This window comes from Elephas maximus, chromosome 4, assembly GCF_024166365.1.
Source record: "Elephas maximus indicus isolate mEleMax1 chromosome 4, mEleMax1 primary haplotype, whole genome shotgun sequence".
Lineage (NCBI taxonomy): Eukaryota > Metazoa > Chordata > Mammalia > Proboscidea > Elephantidae > Elephas > Elephas maximus.
The window spans coordinates 131051947-131073929 of NC_064822.1; the positions used below are offsets into that span (position 1 = coordinate 131051947).

At 41.4% G+C, this 21983-nt stretch overlaps 1 protein-coding gene across 1 annotated transcript in view; it reads left to right on the forward strand.

The window, feature by feature from the left end:
* MYRFL (myelin regulatory factor like) overlaps positions 1 to 21983 on the forward strand; it is a 136160-nt gene that overhangs the window by 15486 nt on the left and 98691 nt on the right. The window contains exons 2-6 of the mRNA XM_049884964.1: positions 4394 to 4461; positions 4563 to 4827; positions 5747 to 5838; positions 12763 to 12913; positions 18559 to 18754. Of these exons, the coding sequence (XP_049740921.1) occupies positions 4394 to 4461; positions 4563 to 4827; positions 5747 to 5838; positions 12763 to 12913; positions 18559 to 18754 (772 nt within the window). The remainder of the gene's footprint in view (positions 1 to 4393; positions 4462 to 4562; positions 4828 to 5746; positions 5839 to 12762; positions 12914 to 18558; positions 18755 to 21983) is intronic.

The following is a 21983-nucleotide window of genomic DNA, read 5'->3' on the forward strand; positions in this document are numbered from 1 at the left end:
GGGTTGCTATGAGTTGGAACTGACTCGATGGCACCTAACACCAACATAGTGTCTATTACATATAGGAGCACATAAGGCACTCAGTAAATACTTGATTAAGACTGGTTGCAATCCGAGAAAGATACTATCTGCTTTGAGGGCAGCATGCAGATATCATGGATGTACCTGGAACCTCAGCTGACTGCTGGCTAATGTATGTTTTGTACCCTGTCTTTTGGATTGCATGGCATTCAACCTCCAGGAAACTGTGTTCCTTCATTCACCCTCCAAAAGACAGAAACAAGTTGTGTATCAGAAAGGAAGATGTAGAAGGCATTTACGTCAACTGGTAGCCATGCTTTTGATTATTCTATTTTTTGTCAGTAGCTATGGAAACCCTGGTTGTGTAGTGGTTAAGTGCTACAGCTGCTAACCAAGAGGTCAACAGTTCAAATCCACCAGGAGCTCCTTGGAAACTCTATGGGGCAGTTCTACTCTGTCCTATAGGGTTGCTATGAGTTGGAATCAACTAGAGGGCAACGGGTACAGTAATAATCTCTTGATTTTTGCAGCTATTTCCTACAGAAGGTAGAGACAGAGATGGCTACTCAAAAAGTGAGCCAGGGTGTTTTTTGCTCCCTAGGTCCACTTTATGGAAATCCCTTGGTGTAACAGACAAATGCAGGGCATGAAGGCCAGAACCAAATTCACATGCATTGCTGGGATTCCTGTCATGGTGATTGTGATCAGGGAGTTTAGCAGCTCAGAAACAATCCAAATTACAGTGTTTTTCTTGAAGTTAATCATTGCCTTGTTTTTAATGGTTGGCTTAGTTTTGAAGATAGTCATGAATTCTTCCCTCAAATTCTCTGAAAAGAACTGCAAATTTCTCTTGATATTAAAATACAGCTCCTTTTGTTCTTAGACTTTCCTCAAATGATCTGTCTTTACTGACTTTTTTGTTCTATCAATTTGTTCTATTTTGCTCTATCAACTGCTGTGAGAAGGGTATTGAAATTCACAACTATGATTATGCAATTGTCTATTTCTCCCTTTAGTACTGTCAATTTCTCCTTCATTTATTTTGAAGTGCCATTATTAGGTAAACAATAATGATTTTTATGCCTTCTTAATGAAATGATTCATTTATCATTATGCAATGTCCATCTGTATATGTAGTAATACTCTATCTTGAGGTCGATTTTAGCTGATGTACATAAAGCCACTTCCTTCTTATGCTTATAATTTGCATGTTACGTTTTTCCACCCATTAACTTTCTTTTATTTGTTTTTTTGTACATTAGGGGAAAATTTACAGAGCAAGTTAGATTCTCATTCGATAGTTTGTACATTAAGTGTTCCATGACATTGGTTGCACTCCACACAATGTGTCAGCACCCTCCCCATTTCTGTCCTGGGTTTCCGGTTTACTTTCATCCTGATTTTCTACTACTTCCTGCCTTCTCATCTTTGCTTTTGTGCAAATATTGCCCTTTTGATCTCGTGTAGCTGATTGTTTTAAGGCGCACATTCCTCTTGCCATTAAAAAAAAGCCGTTGCCATCAAGGTGTTGTTTATTTTATAGGCTTGCCTATTGTTTGGTAGGAAGATGGTCTCTGGGTATGGCTTCAGTGCCAGGTCAGAAGGGTATCTTAGTGCTGTAGTCTCTGGGGTTGCTCCAGTCTCTGTCAGACCAGTAAATCTGGTTTTTTTTGAATTTGATTTTTTTGTTCTACATTTTTCTCCTGCTCTGTCCAGGCCATTTAACTTTCAATGTTGAAGTCTACTTTTTTTTCTATAGTTGAGTCTTTCTTTTAAAAGAGCTATTCTGACAAGCTCTGCTTTTAATTGGAGTATTTAGTCCATTAACATTTAATGTAGTTATTGATATGGTTGTATTTAGGTCTTACAATTTTATTATTTGTCTTCTTTTTGTATCCTCTGTTTCTTATTCCTCTGTAACTCCTTCCCTGGTTTCTTTTGTATTCTTTGAATGATTTTACAATTCCATTTTATTTATTAACTTTAGCTATACTTCTTTGCATTATTTAATTTTTCAGTGTACTTAGAGTTAATATTGTACCACTTTACATAAATTATGGAGCCCTGGTGGTGAAGTGGTTAAGCATTCGGCTGCTAACCCAAAGGCTGGCAGTTCAAATCCACCAGCTGCTCCTTGGAAACCATATGGGGCAGTTCTGCTCTGTCCTATAGGGTCTCTATGAGTCAGAATTGACTTGATGGCAATGGGTTTGTTTTTTGGTTTTACATAAATTACAGAAAGCTGCAACTGTATATTGCATTTACTCCCCACCCCCGTCCTTCATGCTAATTGTTGTATTACACCTTCCTGCATTACAAACCCCAAAAGATAATGTTATAGTTTTTGCTTTAAACATTGGTCTTTTTTTCTGTTTTCCAGAGTTTATACTTTTTTCTGTGGGAGGGTCAGGTTTAGTAGGAGTTTACCAGTCAGATCAGAAGTGGAAGAGCTCTCTGTGATTCTTTTGCATTGTTTATTTCTCTGGTTGGTTGTTCTGTCTTTAATGTTAAAGGCTTTCTGAAACTGTATGGTCCTTTGTTCCTATTTAAGAAGTTCTGTGTGCGAACCATTAATCTCAAAGGATGAGTGATCAGACAGGGACTGCCTGTTTCTTTGAGTGACTTCAAAATATAATTTTTCCCCTTGAGGACATTCCATTTTTCTATGGAATAATCTTTCAGTTTCTTACCTGTGGGGAATTTGTGTGGATACATGCAAAGCAGACTTGAGGAAGTATCTCACAGTTCAGCATTTAGACTTTTAATTAATCATTTCATTTTTAGTCCAGCAGCTCATCCATGACCTCAGCTGTGATGGGTAACCATGTATCCACAGTCTCTCTGGTTCAGTTTCCCCAGAGAGAATATCTTTTCAACTTCTGTTGGGTAACGGAGGTAGCTGCCTGACTCTGTGGAGTGAGAAAGTGTACTTAAGGGTCCAACTGTTTCTTGGGAACCCTGGTGGTGTAGTGGTTAATTGCTACAGCTGTTAACCTAAAGGTCGGCAGTTCAAATCCACCAGGCACTTCTTGGAAACTCTATGGGGCAGTTCTACTATGTCCTATAGGGTCACTATGAGTTGGAATTGACTCCATGGCAAGGGTTTTTTTTTTTTTTTTTTTTTTAACTGTTTCTTAATCAAACTTTCTACTAATCCTTTTGTTTTTAGCCCAATCCTCACTGCAGAATTCAGAAATACCTGGTGACTCCAGTGTTTTGAGCTTTTCTAGAGTTTTGTTGTTCAAATTGGACTACTTCTAGTTGGCTCCTATGCCTCCTCCACTATCTCCAGGCACTTACATTTTTTTTTTTTCCCGTTCTGCTAATTCAGTTAGCATCCACCCTATTTCTACCTGCCATAATGTTATTGAAATTTGATTTGCTGTGGTCTCCTCTTACGTACTCTTTGTCCTTTTGTGTTTATGCTTCTTTGTTTCTTTACTTTTATTTGGATGGAGTTTTTGGAGGGAGATAAATGTATGTTGTTTTTTCCCTGATTAATAGGAAGTGAATAAATTAAAAAGGACCAATTCGAGGGGAAAACATAACATTTTTAGTGAATGATAAAGACAGACTTTTCTCTTCATTGTATTAGGTTGGAACCTTAGTCCAGGAAAAACAAGAGAGCTTACTCTCCGAGCAACAGAATCAAGCGTGTGAGGGGTGGTGGTACTTGTGTATGATATAGGATCCCAGACTTTCTGAGCTATAAGGCACTTGCAGGTCTTTTTTTTAGAACAGTGGTTTTCACACTTTGGCACTTCAGTGTGGAAAACAGATAAAAACTTTGAATTTTCTCCAGGTATTTAAAAAGTTTTTGTAAAATCCCTGAAGCTCCTTTTAAGAGTTTCAAGATTTCCCAGAGCACAGAGGGAAAACCACTACCTTAGTGGTGGCATCTTACATTGCCTTAGCCCAGACGACATGTGCAACCATCTCTCTGGTCTAACTGCTTTGAGAATGTTAAAAAGCAATAATAATATTAAATAAAATTTATTGAGCACTCACTATGTTTAGGCATTTCATACAGTATCTTGTTTAGTTCTCACAACAATGCTATAAAGTAGGTGTAATAATTATTCCCATTTCATAGGTGAGGAAACTGAGGCCTGGAGAGGTTAAATACTTGGCCATGGATATGCAACTAGGAAATGGAAGTATTGGGATTCAAACCCAGCTGGTCTATGTGACAAAAAGTCTACTTACTTTCCCACAATATGACACTGGGCATGGTCTGAGGGCCTTTTGGCTTCTTGGGAGCACCTGATAACCATCACTGTGGGTGCTGGTGCTGTACACTGAGGACTGCCTCCTGTTTGTGAGAAAAATAATATAACGATGGACTAGATTAAAGCATGTCTCTGATCCTCAGGCAACGCCAGCTACCAGATACCCCACCCTACTGTGCATCAGACCCATGCTCTCCTCCACAGATCAAGGGTGAGTGAGACCCACCTTCAGCACATCTTGCACCATTATTCTTCTTCTTGGATTCTGAGTGGTGAGAAAGAGAGGCGCTTTTCACTTGTGTCTTCCCCCAGGTGCATGCTCCCGAACTCTGAGGCCTACAGCTGGGAGGACTCCAGCTACCTTTCTCCACTCGTCAGCTGCAGCTGCACCTGGGATGGTGCCTTCGCAACCGCCACAGAGCATATCTGAAATGAGCAACTCTGACCATACCCACAGTGGCTTTCACAACTGCTACCCAAGCATCAATCATCCTGCAACTCTGCTGGACCAATCCGTGTCCTCCCATCTGGGGATGAATTGTTCTTACCATCAGCAGCTTCTGTGCCACAACCCTGGGTAATGGGCAAGCTGTTTAGATGTGAAAGACAATAGCAGAAAACATCAGAGCAGCCAGAGCCCCTGGGCAGTGATAGTTGAAAGAAGGAACAGCGGCGAACTCTCCAGCAGATGGCAGTGTTAAGACACATATCAGATATGGCAAGAACCCAATGTTCTTGTTCTTGATGTTCTTGACGTTAAAAAAAAAAAAAATTAATTAAAACCCATTAGGTCCACATTCAATGAAAACTTAAAATGTCAGAAATATGGAGAGAGATTCTGGGTGATGGAGGAAGCACTGTTTGCACAGTCTTAGCTAGCTAGTCTACTCAGGGGAGTTTTTGAATGAGCACTCAGAAAAAAATCTGTCAATTAAGCATTAATTAAAATTCTTCTTTCCTTGTCTCCTTTCCTCCTTTCTATTCCTCATTCTAGAACTAGAGGTTGGCAAAAAGAGTAAAAAAACAAAAAAACCCATTGCCATCGAGTCGGTTCTGATTCATAGGGACCCTGCAGGACAGAGCAGAACTGCCTCATAGAGTTTCCAAGGAGTGCCTGGTGGATTCAAACTGCTGACCTTTTGGTTAGCCGCCATAGCACTTAACCACTATGCCACCAGGGTTCAAAAATTTTGGTAAAATTTCACGTGAACAAAATTTTCAGGTGTAAAATGGATACAGATATTTTAGTTTTGTATCTCCTCTGTCTGGATGAGCCCTCTGCCTTTGACAATGTTGTCAGTTTACTTTTCAAGTAGATGAATCCCAGATCTGCTGGACAGAGGAAAACTAAACTTCAGGCTATCAGGTTCAAGGAACTTTAATTAATTGGAATTAGGCTTAGGAAGGCAGAGAGGAGAGCCCTGGGAAATTAAATTTGATTGTATGCAGCTCAGAGAGCAAAGAGCCTAACATTCACTTTGGCTTCTTGATTTTAGAGACTCCTTGCCACCAGCCAAGAAGAGGAAGCACACACAGGTGCTGGAAGACTCCGGGGACTGCCGAGTGTGGGCCCATCACCCCAGACCAAGTAAGCAAGTGTGGGCCGTGAACCGAGTCAATGGCTGCACAGCCTTAGCCATTAAATCAAGGCATTTCAAACTGGCCTTTGGGCAGCCCTACACAATTATTTTTTCTGTTATAGAAAAGCCATGATGGGTTCTGAAAGTTTATTTCCTCCCCCCTGATATAACATTTCACGGACAGTCTTAGGTGGGTTGTACAAGTGCTCTCAGAAAGAGGCGTTGTTCTCTTTCTCTGGGGGAGGTGAAATGCCAGTCCTTTCAGGAGTGTCTCAGGGAGCTGGGTACCAGGCAGGGGTGGACTAACCAGTAAGCATGGTATGCACCGGTTTACAGTAAACAAGGTACCCACAGGCTTAATTGTGCTTACTTACTAATCTGTAGTGCACAATTTTACCTGGCTTTTCACCGCAGTGAAACTTGCTTATTGGGTACTCCATCCCTGGGCCCAAGGCAAGATGGACAGCACCCTTAAGAGCCTACTGATGTGTCTGTTGTTTTGTTTGGTGAAATGCTTTTCAACTTTAATATGCACACGAATAGCATGAAGATCTTGTTAAAATGCTGATTCAGATTCTGTAAGTCTCAGGTGGGGTCTGAGAGCCTGCATTTAACAAACTTGCAGGTCTTCCCGATGCTGCTAGTTTGAACTCCGAGAAGCAAGGCTTGAAAGGATGTCGCTAGTAGAGCAGGAGGGCGGAAAGCTGTGCTTTCTTAGCCTTCATTTCAACCCCGCATGTTCCCAGGAGATCTTTTCAATCCTGTAAAATTATTTTAGAAATCTTTCATGAGAATCATCTGATGCCTCAGTGGTCAGATGAGTCTTTGCTCTTTGTCTTATGTAACATGTGGCACATCATGTTTTGAGCTTACAGACCTCATCAGGTTGAGGACGAATTGGTTCTAGGGTAAATGCTGTGACACTGGTGGAAAAGATTACATCCCAGGTTAATTCTATTAGCCACTATAAGTGTTCAAATGTAGGCAGTGTGCAGTGCTTCAAATTCAGGACACCAAGTCACATTTCTTCTACCCCCACGTGTCAGCTTGGCAAGAAGTCCAAGATATCCCTCTTGCCTGCCCCCTGCCCCCAAGTCCCCACACTATAGTCCATGAACTGCTGAGGTTTACACTGCCCCGAAAGGAGGGGAGTGTGGCTTTATCAGCTGAGTGGGGAAAGACGCAGTCTAACCAGTGCCGGTTGCGGCCTTTGCCCCTCAGAGCCACATAATAAGACCTGGTCCTCTGGGCCTCACAGAGCCTGCTGGTCCCCTTGGGGGATGCCTGGCCTCAGCTCCAGCATGGGCTGGGGTAATCCTTCAGTGGATGACTTCACCCCTCAGCCAAATCTCACACATTGCCACCCCCCAGGAATGTTGTGTCAGAATTGTACTGGGCATCTAGCCTTTACTAAGCCTCTTACTACCTCCTTTCCTCTACATAGATCCACCATGGCCAGCAGTTGCCTGACTTTTCTTTTTCTACCCTAGAAACACAGAATGCTGATTAAAGCTCCCTTTTTCAGTAATATAGCTGGGGCCCTGGTGGCACAGTGGTTAAGTGTTTGGCTGCTAATCAAAAGGTTGTCAGTTCAAATCCACCAGCCGCTCCTTGGAAACCCTTGTATGGGGCAATTCTACTCTGTCCTATAGAGTTGCTATAAGTTGGAATCAACTTGATGGCAACTTTTTTTTTTTTTTTCTTTCCTTTTTTGCAGTAATATACAGCTCTCCATGCCCTTTCCTGGAAACCCTGGTGGTGTAGTGGTTAAGTGTTATGGCTCCTAACCAAAAAGGTCGGCAGTTCGAATCCGCCATGCACTCCTTGGAAACTCTATGGGGCAGTTCTACTCTGCCCTATAGGGTCACCATGAGTTGGAATCGACTCTACAGCAATTGGTTTGGTTTCTGGTTTTGTATGCCCTGTCCTATGCAGGTTACCCTAATTTCTTCAGGAATCTCTATAATCACTTGGCACCTTCTTTATGATTTGCAGACACAAAAAAAAAAAAATTTACAAAAGGCTGGGTAAATTCCTAGCCAGACGAGAGAACCATCTGTTCAGTCTCCTACAGGTGCACCATCTCACTGAGGGTATACCTGGCAAGTCACTCAGACCCTCCAAGACTGTCCTCACCAAGCCAGATGGCTGTTCGGATCATCCCAGCCATTGTAGAGCTAGAGCTCCATCCTTTGCTGGCTTTATTCTTCCTGTTCCCTGAGGAGGCATTGATTTTTCACAGTCTCCAGAGATCAGCCGTAGAAGAGTAACCAAAATGTCCCATCAGATAGGAAATCCTAAATCCCTTCCTTGTTTAAGTCCTATTCGAGACAATAGTTCCAAAATGAAAATGAGCAGGCCCCCAGGGTCAAAAAAAAAGGCAAAAACTTGTTACTCCAGTTACTGCATTTTAATTACAGCTTATATTTTCAGCAAAAGCTTTCCTAATGGAGAACTCGTTTGATGTTACAGAGGCCAGGGGTTGTCACAAAGGTTGTGGGGAAATGGCACATTGGTGGAGGAAGGAGGAGCTCATGCCAGTCTTGTAGGCAACAGTAAGATTGTTGGGTTTTGATGGGAGAAAATATTCTAAATTGATCAGCTGCTAACCAAAAGGTTGGCAGTTCAAATCCACCAGGTGCTCCTTGGAAAATCTATGGGGCAGTTCTACCTTGACCTATAGGGTCACTATGAGTCGGAATCGACTCGATGGCAATGGGTTTGGTTTTGGGGTTTTCTCCCAAGCAGCGTGCTTTGGCTCAGGGTTGCAAGATCCCCATTAGGCTCACAATGTAGGATTACTAGGTTGGTGTGGGCAGATGTGGAATTTTGCTTAGATAGAAAGCAGCAGGTGGGTAGGCTCCTGCTGGGTGGTTCCTGGCCACACCTTTCTGAACCCCAAATTCAAAAGGGTTCCTAGACCCACATGGAGTCCCTGGGTGGTGCATACAGTTAAGCACTAAACTACTAACAAAAGCTTAGCAGTTTCAACTTACCCTGAAGTGCCTCGGAAGAAAATCCTGGTGATCTGCTTCCAAAAAGTCACACCTTTGAAAACCCTATGGTAGAGCACAGTTCTACGCTGCAACACATTGGGTTGTGATGAATTGGAATTGACTCCATGGCAACTGGCTTGATTTTTGGCTTTGGCCCCACATGGTCTGAACTCCAACTAGAAAAGTATTTTCCAGCCCAATAGGCATGGCCTTTTGACACACAGTGAGAAATGAAGGGGCTAAATTCACATCACAGGGTCAGAAAAAGTGCCTGTCTCATCTCGCCTGTAACTGGAGACTTTCTAAGCCTTCCTTTTCTTGATTCTCAAGTGGGAATCATAATTTCTACTTTACTCATCTCCAAGGTTTTTTATAAAGTAATGCACAAGAAAAAACTATTTTAAAAGGTAGTCAAACACTAGCTCTCAGTTTTCTCCAAAAGGCTAGGGCTTGGGCAGCTTTCTGCTTTCGCACTTCTGCTTCTCTGCTGTTAGATCTTCTCAGGAAATCCTCAGTACCTGAAAGGAAAAGGAAGGTTTGAATTCCATCTCTTCCACTTGATAGCTGTGACACTGGGCAGGTTGTTTCAGGTCTTTGAACCCCAGTTTCCACATTTGTTAAATGAGATTAAGAATCTTTAACTCATAATACTTTAGGAGTCTATTTGGCAGCATCTGCTAAAACATGACCCAGAGATTCTACCCCCAGGAACGTACCTAACATATCTATATATGCCTACCAAAAGCCATGCACGTGAAAGTCCATAGCAGCAGGATTTATAATAACTAAAAAATGAAAATAACAGAAGGATAAATTGTGGTATAGTCATGCAATGGAATAAAAATGAATATGCTGTCATTTGCAATAATAATGACTTTCATAAACCTAATGTTGGGCAAAAGATGTCAGCACATAAGAGAACATACCATATGATTTCATTTCTGTAAACTCCTCTCTGGTGTTAAACTTCAGGATAGTGGTTATTCTTGGGCAAGAGGGAGTAGTCAGTCATTGGAAGGGGGTGAAGGTGAGGGTGCCTTCTGGGGTCCTCAGACCAAAAACCAAACCCATTGTTATTAAGTTGATTCCAACTCATGGCAACCCCTGTGTTACAGAGTAGAAGAGCTCCATAGGGTTTTCTTGGCTGTAATGTTTATGAAGGCAGATTGCCAGGCCTTTCTTCCATATCACATCTGGGTGGATTTGAACCACCAATCTTTGGGTTAGTAGATGAGCACAAGCCATTGCTTTGGCCACCTATTTCTTGATCTAGTGGTAGTTACACAGAATTCTTTTTTTATAAAAAAGTGTCAAACTGTGTTGTATTCATATACTTTTCTTTATGTATATTATACTTCATCTTAAAAAAGAAAAAGAATTGAAAAAAGGATCCTTACCTTGTAGGTGATTTAAGGAGTTGTGGTACAGAAAGCACTCCATAGTGGTAGATATTATTATTATTACTATCAATAATAATATTAAGTTCCAGCATTGGGCTCAAGCTTGTTCCTAGAATTCAGTGTGGGCTTGTGGTCCCAGATTTTGTCCCCTCATGTCTCACAACCCGATAACCAGTACCCAGGGAAGTCCAGCTATGTCATTCTTTTTGGGGTAGACCCCCCCCTATACTCTTGCTGCTGTATGGAAAAGGCAGGAAATGCAATTGTCCTTGAGGACAATGTCCCCTGCCCAATGCTGACCCTCCCCATCAGCATCTGGAGCAGTGGAGTCAGCCTTTGGCGGCTTCCCTGGCACATTGACCTTGCTGTCATGCTTGAGTGGGAAAGGGCCTGAGTTAGCTGGTATTCAGTCAGGCATACAGTGTTAGTTATTTCAAATCAGGTAGAGTTACCATGGAGGCATAGAACAGAAATATTTGCCAAAACTTAGGAATAACTGAGTCACCTGAGTTGAAACAAATACAGTACATTAATAACAAGTAAAGGCATCATTGTTTAAACCATTAACTGGTGGCAGACACTGCTCCGCATTTTGCACACGTTACCCATTGAGTCCTTTCAGCAATCCTGGAAGGTATTGTTTTGTTACTCTCATTTTGCAAATGGGGAAACTGGAGCTCAGAAAGCTTGTATCATTTTCCTGAGACTGTACAGCCATTAAGTACAGAGTTGGATTCAAACCCAGCTCTGTCTGACTCGAAACTCCAGACTCTTGACCCTTCATTTCCCCTCTCTCCATTATAGGAAACAGAAAGGAAAGATGAAAGAACTACTTTCCATTTTTCTCTGAATTTGGTGCCAGCAGGAAAACCATGGAAAGGGTTTTTTTTTTCCTTTGGAGGGGTGAGGGCAAGAAAAGTGCCTCACACTGCCCACCTCCAGCACTCTAAGCTGAGAAAGAAAATGTTTCAAGATTTTTGAAAAATCTTTCCAAAAAGTCATGCTACAAAAAAAAAAAAAAAAGATATTTTGCTTGCATGTTATTTAATAGTGATGCTCTAAGAAAAATACATTTTTCATGATATTAGGGATCAAAAGAAAACCCCAAACAGCTCTGTTACTTGTTTTGGGAAGTTCTCAGTGGAAGGAAAAAGAAAGGAAAGGTTGGATGAATCAAGGAAAGCCCAGCCATTTTCTCCTGAATTTTCTAAGATGTGGGCTAAGTGCACACTCCACGGGAGCTAATGTCATATTTCTGCACTGTTGATTACAGCCTGCACCTGATCGTCTGAACCTCCACCAGTTCATTTTCGTGTCTTATGTCAGGCATGAGTGGTAATAAAGGAGCTAAAAGGGAAACAGCAAAAGTAGGAATAGCATTTTACATAAAAATTATCTGAGTTGGAATTATACAATTTGGGAGGCATACTCAAGACAAACAATTATTACCAGGACTATGCGAAAATGGTTAGGTTGTTCATGTGAAATTGTCATTATTTGACCATTTTTGACCTACACAAGTGGGAATTTCATATGGTTGATGTTGCTACTAACAAGATCTTCCCTGTGACTTTATCTTGGTTTTAACTTCTGAACGTGCTTTCATTTCTGTTACCTTATGCTCTCTGCTTGTGTAATGTTGTAAGACAGCAGAACACGTGATTTTAATTTCTGTTTTGCAGAGGAGGGAAATAAGACACTAAGTGAATAACTCATCTAAGTTCAAAAAGCTAGGTGAGAATTGGGGGGCTGCAATAGGCCTGAAAAAAATTAGTATGTATTTGTTGCAATTCACTAAACAAAAACAAGACACCAAGTACCTCAGATTACCTTAAACAAGAGAGAAAAAGGAGGGGGCAGTATTTATTGGCTTCTGTAACCCAAGATCTTAGGGCTGGATCTCAGAACTCAAGTCACATCATCAGGAACTGGGTGCCCTCCATTCTTAAGTCTGCCTTCTGCAATGCTGGCATAATTTCTAGACAGGCTTTCCCCTCATGATCCCAATATGGTGCCAGCAATTCTTGGGGATGTTTCCCACAGGTTCAAATCCAATGGAACAGAGTGAGCATCCTTGAACCGCATTCCCTGAAATCCTGAGGTTCGCTCTACTTAGACTGATTAGGCCATGTGTCCAACCTTGATGCAAGTTCTGAATGCTGTACTTTGATTGATCAAGCTGGGTTGCCTACTGTCCTGGAGCTGGCAGTGGACATCACTGGAACCATACAGACTAGAAGTGAGAAGAAGCTATGCAGGATATAGGATAGATAGACAATAGAGGACAAAGTTTCCAGCAAATACCCACCAGAGGTCCTTAGGGATGACTGAGCCCAATCATCTTTTGGCAGCTGGGGAAACAGGCTAGCAGCATGCCTCCTGCCTCCCCAGACGTGACACTTTCCACGTGGTCATTCTGCCTCATTTATGCCTCATTCTCCCTCATACATGGCCTATTCATAAGTTCCATGCATCTGTCTGTGAGTCTACGAAAACTGGCCTGGCAGAGACCTCTAACCCACCTATTTCTTTGCAGTGACAAGTAGGAGTTACAGCAGCGAAGTACAAGACCATGAAAGTGAGGGGCAGAGTGCAATGCTCATGGACCAGTGCTCTCCTGCTCTGAAGTGGCAGCCGTACCAAAGTGTCTCCTGGCACAGCTTATTAAACAGCCAATATGAAAAATTGTAAGTGACTTTTTAAAAAATTAATTAATTAATTAATTAATTATGCTTTAAGTGAAACTTTATAAATCAAGTCGATCTCTCATACAAAAAGTTATACAAACCTTGCTGTGTACTCTTATCTGTTCTCCTCCTAATGAGACAGCACATTCCTCCTCTCCACCCTGTATTCCCCGTGTCCATTCAACAAACTCCTGTCCCCCTCTTCCTTCTCATCTTGCCTCCAGTCAGAAGTTGCTCACATAGTCTTACGTGTCTGCTTGAGCCAAGAAGCCCACTCTTTACCAGTATCATTATCTATCTTATAGTCCAGTCCAATCCCTGTCTGGAGAGTTGGCTTCAGGAATGGTTCCAATCTTGGATTAACAAAGGGTCTGGGGACCATGACATCCAGGGTCCCTCCAGTCTCAGTCAGACCATTAATGCTGGTCTTTTTTTTTTTTTTTTTTTTTTGAGAATTCAAGATCTGCATCCCACTGTTTTCTTGCTCCATCAGGAATTCTCTGTTGTGTTCCCTGTCAGGGCAGTGATGGGTGGTAGCTGGGCACCATCTCGTTTTTCCGGTCTCAGGCTGATGGAGTCGCTGCTTTATGTGGCCCTTTCTGTCTCTTGGGCTCATCTTTGTTGTTGTTGTTGTTAGGTGCCATCGAGCCGGTTCTGACTCATAGCGACCCTACGCACAGCAGAACGAAACACTGCCTGGTCCTGCACCATCCTTATAATCGTTGTTATGCTCAAGCTTATTGTTGCAGCCACTGTGTCAATCCACCTCGTTGAGGGTCTTCCTCTTTTCCGCTGACCCTGTTCTCTGCCAAGCATGATGTCCTTCTCCAAGGACTGATCCCTCCTGACAACATGTCCAAAGTATGTAAGATGCAGTCTCACCATCCTTGCTTCTAAGGAGCATTCTGGCTGCACTTCTTCCAAGACAGATTTGTTCGTTCTTTTGGCAGTCCATGGTATATTCAATATTCTTCGCTAACACCACAATTCAAAGGCGTCAATTCTTCTTCGGTCTTCCTTATTCATTGTTCAGCTTTCACATGCATATGATGTGACTGAAAATACCATGGCTTGGGTCAGGAGCACCTTAGTCTTCAGGGTGTCATCTTTGCTCTTCAACACTTTGAAGAGGTCCTTTGCAGCAGATTTGCCCAATGCAATGCGTCTTTTGATTTCTTGACTGCTGCTTCCATGGGTGTTGATTGTGGATCCAAGTCAAATGAAATCCTTGACAACTTCAATCTTTTCTCTGTTTATCATGATGTTGTTCATTGGTCCAGTTGTGAGGATATTTGTTTTCTTTATGTTGAGGTGTAATCCATACTGAAGGCTGTGGTCTTTGATGTCCATTAGTAAGTGCTTCAAGTCCTCTTCACTTTCAGCAAGCAAGGTTGTGTCATCTGCATAACGCACAGGTTGTTAATGAGTCTTCCTCCCATCCTGATGCCCCGTTCTTCTTCATATAGTCCAGCTTCTTGGATTATTTGTTCAGCATACAGATTAAATAGGAATGGTGAAAGAATACAACTCTGATGCACACCTTTCCTGACTTTAAGCCAATCAATATCCCCTTGTTCTGTCCAAACAACTGCCTCTTGATCTATGTAAAGGTTCCTCACGAGCACAATTAAGTGTTCTGGAATTCCCATTTTTCGCAGTGTTATCCATAGTTTGTTATGATCCACAAAGTCGAATGCCTTTGCATAGTCAATAAAACACAGGTAAACATCCTTCTGGTATTCTCTGCTTTCAGCCAGGATCCATCTGACATCAGCAATGATATCCCTGGTTCCGTGTCCTCTTCTGAAACCAGCCTGAATTTCTGGCAGTTCCCTGTCGATATACTGCTGCAGCCATTTTTGGAAAATATGGCCTTGGTGATAGAAACAATGCCGGAGATCGAATGATAGAATTTTGCAAGACCAACGACTTCTTCATTGCAAATACCTTCCTTCACCAACATAAACAGCGACTGTACACATGGACCTCGCCAGATGGAACACACAGAAATCAAATTGACTGCATCTGTAGAAAGAGACAATGGAAAAGCTCAGTATCATCAGTCAGAACAAGGCCAGGGGCCGACTGTGGAACAGACCATCATTTGCTCATAGACAAGTTCAAGGTGAAACTGAAGAAAATCAGAGCAAGTCCACAAGAGACAAAATATGACCTTGAATATATCCCATCTGAATTTAGAGACATCTGAAGAACAGATTTGATGCATTGAGCACTAGTGACCGAAGACCAGACAAGTTGTGGAATGACATCAAGGACATCATCCATGAAGAAAGCAAGAGGTCACTGAAAAGACAGGAAAGAAAGAAAAGACCAAGGTGGATGTCAGAGGAGACTCTGAAACTTGCTCTTGAGCATTGAACAGCTAAAGCAAAAGGAAGAATTCATGAAGTATAAGAACTGAACAGAATATTTTAAACGGCCTCTCGAGAAGACAAAGTAAAGTATTATGATGACATGTGCAAAGAGCTGGAGATGGAAAACCAAAAGGAAAGAACATGCTCGGCGTTTCTCAAGGTGAAAGAACTGATGAAAAATTTCAAGCCTCTAGTTGGCAATAGTGAAGGATTCCATGGGGAAAATATTAAATGATGCAGGAAGCATCAAAAGAAGGTGGAAGGAATACACAGAGTCATACCAAAAAGAATTAGTCCATATTCAACCATTTCAAGAGGTGGCATATGATCAGGAACCGATGGTACTGAAGGAAGAAGTCCAAGCTGCTCTGAAGGCATTGGCGAAAAACAAGGCTCCATGAATTGATGGAATATCAATTGAGATGTTCCAACAAACAGATGCAGCACTGGAGGTGCTCACTCATCTATGCCAAGAAATATGGAAGACAGCTTCCTGGCCAACTGACTGGAAGTGATCCATATTTATGCCTATTCCCAAGAAAGGTGATCCAACCGAATGTGGAAATTATAGAACAATATCATTAATATAACACGCAAGCAAAATTCTGCTGAAGAGCATTCAAAACGGCTGCAGCAGTATATGGACAGGTGGGATGTACTCAAGGTCGTATTTTGTCTCTCGTGGACTTGCTCTGATTTTCTTCAGTTTCAGCTTGAACTTGCCTATGAGCAATTGATGGTCTGTTCCACAGTCGGCCCCTGGCCTTGTTCTGACTGATGATATTGAGCTTTTCCATTGTCTCTTTCCACAGATGTAGTCAATTTGATTTCTGTGTGTTCCATCTGGTGAGGTCCATGTGTATAGTTGCCGTTTATGTTGGTGAAGGAAGGTATTTGCAATGAAGAAATCGTTGGTCTTGCAAAATTCTATCATTCGATCTCCGGCATTGTTTCTATCACCAAGGCCATATTTTCCAACTGCGGATCCTTCTTCTTTGTTTCCAACTTTCGCATTCCAATCACCAGTAATTATCAATGCATCTTGATTGCATGTTCGATCAATTTCAGACTGCAGCAGCTGGTAAAAATCTTCTATTCATCTTTGGCCCTACTGGTCGGTGTGTAAATTTGAATAATATTTGTATTAACTGGTCTTCCTTGTAGGTGTATGGATATTATCCTATCACTGACAGCGTTGTACTTCAGGGTACATCTTGAAACGTTGTTTTTAACGATGCATGCAACACCATTCCTCTATGAGTTGTCATTCCCAGCATAGTAGACTACATGATTGTCCGATTCAAAATGGCCAATACCAGTCCATTTCAGCTCACTAATGCCTAGGATATCAATGTTTATGCCTTCCATTTCATTTTTGATGATTTGCCATTCTTCAATAAATGGAATAGATTTGTTTAACCAGAGATTGGTGTGTATGGTTCAGAATAATCTTCAACAGTAGAATGCTTGTTGTTTGATTAAATTTCTGCTTACAGCTGTCCTTAAATTTCAGGGTAATGCTCATATCTGCGTTGTAAATCTTAGCTTCTTCAGCATTTTTGACAGAGAAACTTGCAACATCACAAAAAGATATTTACTTTTTTTCTTAACCAAGACAGTGTTTATTACCCTCTGTACTAAAATCTATACAATTCAGTCTATCTAGCCTTTAAATGAGCAAATTAGCAGTTTAGTTCTGGAAACCTGAGTCAATATAAAGTTCCCAGATGGCATAAAATATGTTGTCTTTATCAAATCCTTCAGTTAATGGGTTTTCCTTTTTCTGCTGGTGGGCAGTATGATTTCTGCTGGTGGGCAGTATGATTTCTGCTGGTGGGCAGTATGATTTCTGCTTGGGGGCACTATTATTTTGGAGCCTTTGACTGATCATCTACTTGAGGGTAATCAATTGCCCAGTAACTTGATCCATTGGGAACGTGCTTAACTTGCAAAGAATATGAACACTCTTCCCAGAAGACCCATTAATGTTTTCTGTCTCTGAATTAGAGGAAAATTTAGCAACTCTATATTGTTCATCTTAAAGGCAGCCATCCAAATTGAGATTCCCGGATGCAAAGAACCACACAGTGGTAGAGATTTAGCACAAGAATGAGTATTGCCCCATTCTGTTTGTGTTAAATCTGGGAAGAAGCTTCTTTCCTAAGGAAGAACCCATGTATAGGAACCTTAATGAATTAATTACTTTCCATACTTATAACGTGCATAGGAAATACCAAAGAAATTTTCAACTTTTGCATTCTCTTCTCTACTTATTGTTATGCCTTTAATATATTTTAGTTAACATTTTAATAGTATTAAGCATGTAATACACAACACGTTGTTATTGAAAATAATACAACAGTACAGGTAAAGCAAAAGTCTGGTTAGCCACCCCATCACCATCTTATTCCTTTCTACAGAAACAACCACCGTAGTAGGTTTTCAGTGTTACTAACGGATTGAACCAAAACCCATTGCCCTCCAGTCGATTCCTACTCATAGCGATCCTATAGGACAGAGTAGAACTCTCCCACAGGGTTTTCAAGGAGCAGCTGGTGGATTTGAACTGCCAACTTTTTGATTAGCGGCCGAACTCTTAACCACTACACCACCAGGGCTCCACTAACGGATTGGGAAAATAAAAAGAAGTGATCACACTCTAGTGAAAAAAAGTTTTTAATAAGTAGTATGACTGGCTCTAGTTAATCTTACCTGGTTTAAAGCTATTCCTGGTAATTCTAGCCAGTCTACTACTTTTTTCAGACCCCACCTAAATATCCATTCATATGAGTGATTATTGTTATTATTAACATTATTAATAATTATTATTGTTGAATGTGATGTTACTGATTAGATGTAGAGGTTAACTTTTTTAAAGGAGGAATGAGAATAATTATATCCCAGATATTTCCCAAATTTTAGTAATATAGTGACTTTCCAAACTCTAGCCTACATCTTGCTATTATATTATGACATCAAATTAAAAGCCTAGAAAGCACAAAGGGGTAAGGCAGTCTGAGAAAACAATGCTTCTGTTTGGCAAGAGTTGCACTTCTCCCCTGTGAGAAGATAAAAAACAAGAGCCAGCTGTGTTTTGAAATACCATTTTCATTTCCTTAGTAAAAGCTCAAGAAATTGGTAGATTAAATATAGCAAAAGGTACTTTCTACAATACATTTTCTTGAAATGTTTATACAATTAATATGGTTAATGAAAGAAAATGTGTAGAAAATATTTGTACAGCTGCTTTTTTTATTCCTCTTTTCATAGACCTGATGTAGGCTATCGAGTTATCAGCGACAAAGGATTTAATTTTTCACCAGCAGATGAAGCTTTTGTTTGCCAAAAGAAGAATCACTTTCAAATATCTATCCATATCCAAATTTGGGGAAGTCCAAAATTTGTCAAAACCGAAATGGGCGTAAAGCCAATAGAAATGTTTTACTTGAAAGCTTTTGGAGTTAAGGTAAGTCTTTTATTTAGTTCAATTTCATTCAGCCAGTATTTATGAAGTGTTCCAATTATCTGTTACTGCATAGTGATTTAAAACAATAGCAATCATTTATTTGGCTCACAAATCTGCAATTTGGTCAGGAATTGGCCCATGAAGGCTCATTTATGTTCATGAGGCATCAGCTGGGGCAGCTCAAATAGGGCTGGATCCACTTCCAGTACGGCTCACTCACATGCCAGCAAGTTTGTGCTGGCCACTGGCGAGGAGCTCAAACAGGGCTGTAGCTGGGGACCTTGGCTCCTTTCCATATGGAACTCTCTGTGGGATAGCTTGTGCTTCCTCATACCATGGTGGATGGTTCTAAGAACAAGTGTTCCATAACAAAGGATGTGGAAGCTGCCAATTTCGTAAGCCTGGTCTCAGAAACTGGCACAGCATCACTTCAGCCACAGAAACCACCCAGATTCAAGAGAAGGGAATGTAGAACCCACCTCTCCATGAGAGGAGGGTCAAAGAAATTTGAAGCCATCTTTAATCCACCACATTGTTTTTAGATGTTGTCAAGCCTACTCCAACTCATGGTAACCTTAGGTATAACATAACTAAGCGTTGCCTGGTCCTGCATCATCTTCACGATCTTTAATATGTTTTAACTCGTTGTTGTGTCTGTTGTGTTTGCCTATCTCATTGAGGGTTTCCCTCATTTTTGCTGACACTCTACCAGACATGATGTCCTTTTCTAGGGATTGCTTGGTCTTTGAGACTTACTAAAAAATACAGTTTAATATCTTTGAATATACCATATTTTTCCTTGCAATAACAATTACTTTTCTATATACGTACATTCCTGTCTAAGTGTTTACTGTGCTTGGATGATGCTACTTGAATGTGGGGTGACTTTATAAATAAAAATGGATATTTCCAGATTCAAATGAAAATTTTTCCATAGGATGAGGTCAAGTGATTTTCAGATATCGGGTAATGATGTTGAACTAGTAGCCAAGACTTTCCTGAGTTTTGGTAACTCTGTAAATATTAGTGTGATTACAAATTCTCTCTTCCTGAAACTATTTCTAACTCATTTCCAACCACCTCATAAAAATGAATTCTGCTGGGGCGGAGCCAAGATGGCGGACTAGGCAGACGCTACCTCGGATCCCTCTTACAACAAAGACACGGAAAAACAAGTGAATCGATCACATACATAACAATCTACGAACCCTGAACAACAAACACAGATTTAGAGACGGAGAACAAACTAATACGGGGAAGCAGCGATTGTTTCCAGAGCCTGGAGCCAGCGTACCAGTCAGGTACGGCACAAGCACAGAGAGCTGCTCCACCCCCCTGAACTAACCCCGGGAAGGGGCCCAGCCGGGTCGCGCGGGCGGAGTGGGACGCAGCCGGTAGGAGAAGTCCCCGGGAGGCAGCGACTGGTATTGGAGCGGGGAGAACAGTGTCCCAGCCGGGACACTCGGTCACTGCACAAGCACGGGGAGCTGCTCCACCCATCTGAACTAACCCCGGGAGGGGGCCCACCTGGTTCGCGGGGGCGGCACGGCCACGCGGCTGGAGGGACGAGAAGTCCCCGGGAGGCAGCGACTGATTTTGGAGTCGAGAGTGCACCGTCCCAGTAGGGGAGCCTTGACGTTGGGCGTGGGGCTGGAAGCGGAGGATCTGACCGTGACTCCAGCGGGCCAGACCCCCCGGGGGCAATCTCCACACAGCCAGCACACATAGGCGATGCGCCCGCGGGAATCTCAGATAAAATAGTCATTCCAAGCAAGACAAGCAACTCTGGCTATATTCTGAGGTGCTACTCTCCTATCTCTCTGTTCCCTCCCCCACCCTCCCCAGGTGGCTTCATTAACATCTGAATAGCCTGAGCCAGAGGGAGAACTCTGATAGGGGTCTGACTGCATTTGTTTTTAGCGGATTTTCTGGAAAAACTAGTTTCCCAGTGATGGCTCGGAGACAACAATCCATATCAAACCACTTAAAGAAGCAGACCATGACAGCTTCTCCAACCCCCCAAACAAAAGAATCAAAATCTTTCCCAAATGAAGATACAATCCTGGAATTATCTGATACAGAATATAAAAAACTAATTTACAGAATGCTTAAAGATATCACAAATGAAATTAGGATAACTGCAGAAAAAGCCAAGGAACACACCGATAAAACTGTTGAAGAACTCAAAAAGATTATTCAAGAACATAGTGGAAAAATTAATAAGTTGCAAGAATCCATAGAGAGACAGCATGTAGAAATCCAAAAGATTAACAGTAAAATTACAGAATTAGACAACGCAATAGGAAGTCAGAGGAGCAGACTCGAGCAATTAGAATGCAGACTGGGACATCTGGAGGACCAGGGAATCAACACCAACATAGCTGAAAAAAAATCAGATAAAAGAATTAAAAAAAATGAAGAAACCCTAAGAATTATGTGGGACTCTATCAAGAAGGATAACCTGCGGATGATTGGAGTCCCAGAACAGGGAGGGGAGACAGAAAACACAGAGAAAATAGTTGAAGAACTCCTGACAGAAAACTTCCCTGACATCATGAAAAACGAAAGGATATCTATCCAAGATGCTCATCGAACCCCATTTAAGATTGATCCAAAAAGAAAAACACCAAGACATATTATCATCAAACTCACCAAAACCAAAGATAAAGAGAAAATTTTAAAAGCAGCCAGGGAGAAAAGAAAGGTTTCCTTCAAGGGAGAATCAATAAGAATAAGTTCAGACTACTCAGCAGAAACCATGCAGGCAAGAAGGGAATGGGACGACATATACAGAACACTGAAGGAGAAAAACTGCCAGCCAAGGATCATATATCCAGCAAAACTATCTCTGAAATATGAAGGCGAAATTAAGATATTTACAGACAAACACAAGTTTAGAGAATTTGCAAAAACCAAACCAAAGCTACAAGAAATACTAAAGGATATTGTTTGGTCAGAGAACAAATAATATCAGATATCAGCACAACACAAGGTCACAAAACAGAACGTCCTGATATCAACTCAAATAGGGAAATCACAAAAACAAATTAAGATTAAATAAAAAAAAAATACACATAACAGGGAATCATGGAAGTCAATAGGTAAAAGATCACAATAATCAAAAAGAGGGACTAAATACAGGAGGCATTGAACTGCCATATGGAGAGGGATACAAGGCGATATAGAACAATACAAGTTAGGTTTTTACTTAGAAAAATAGGGGTAAATA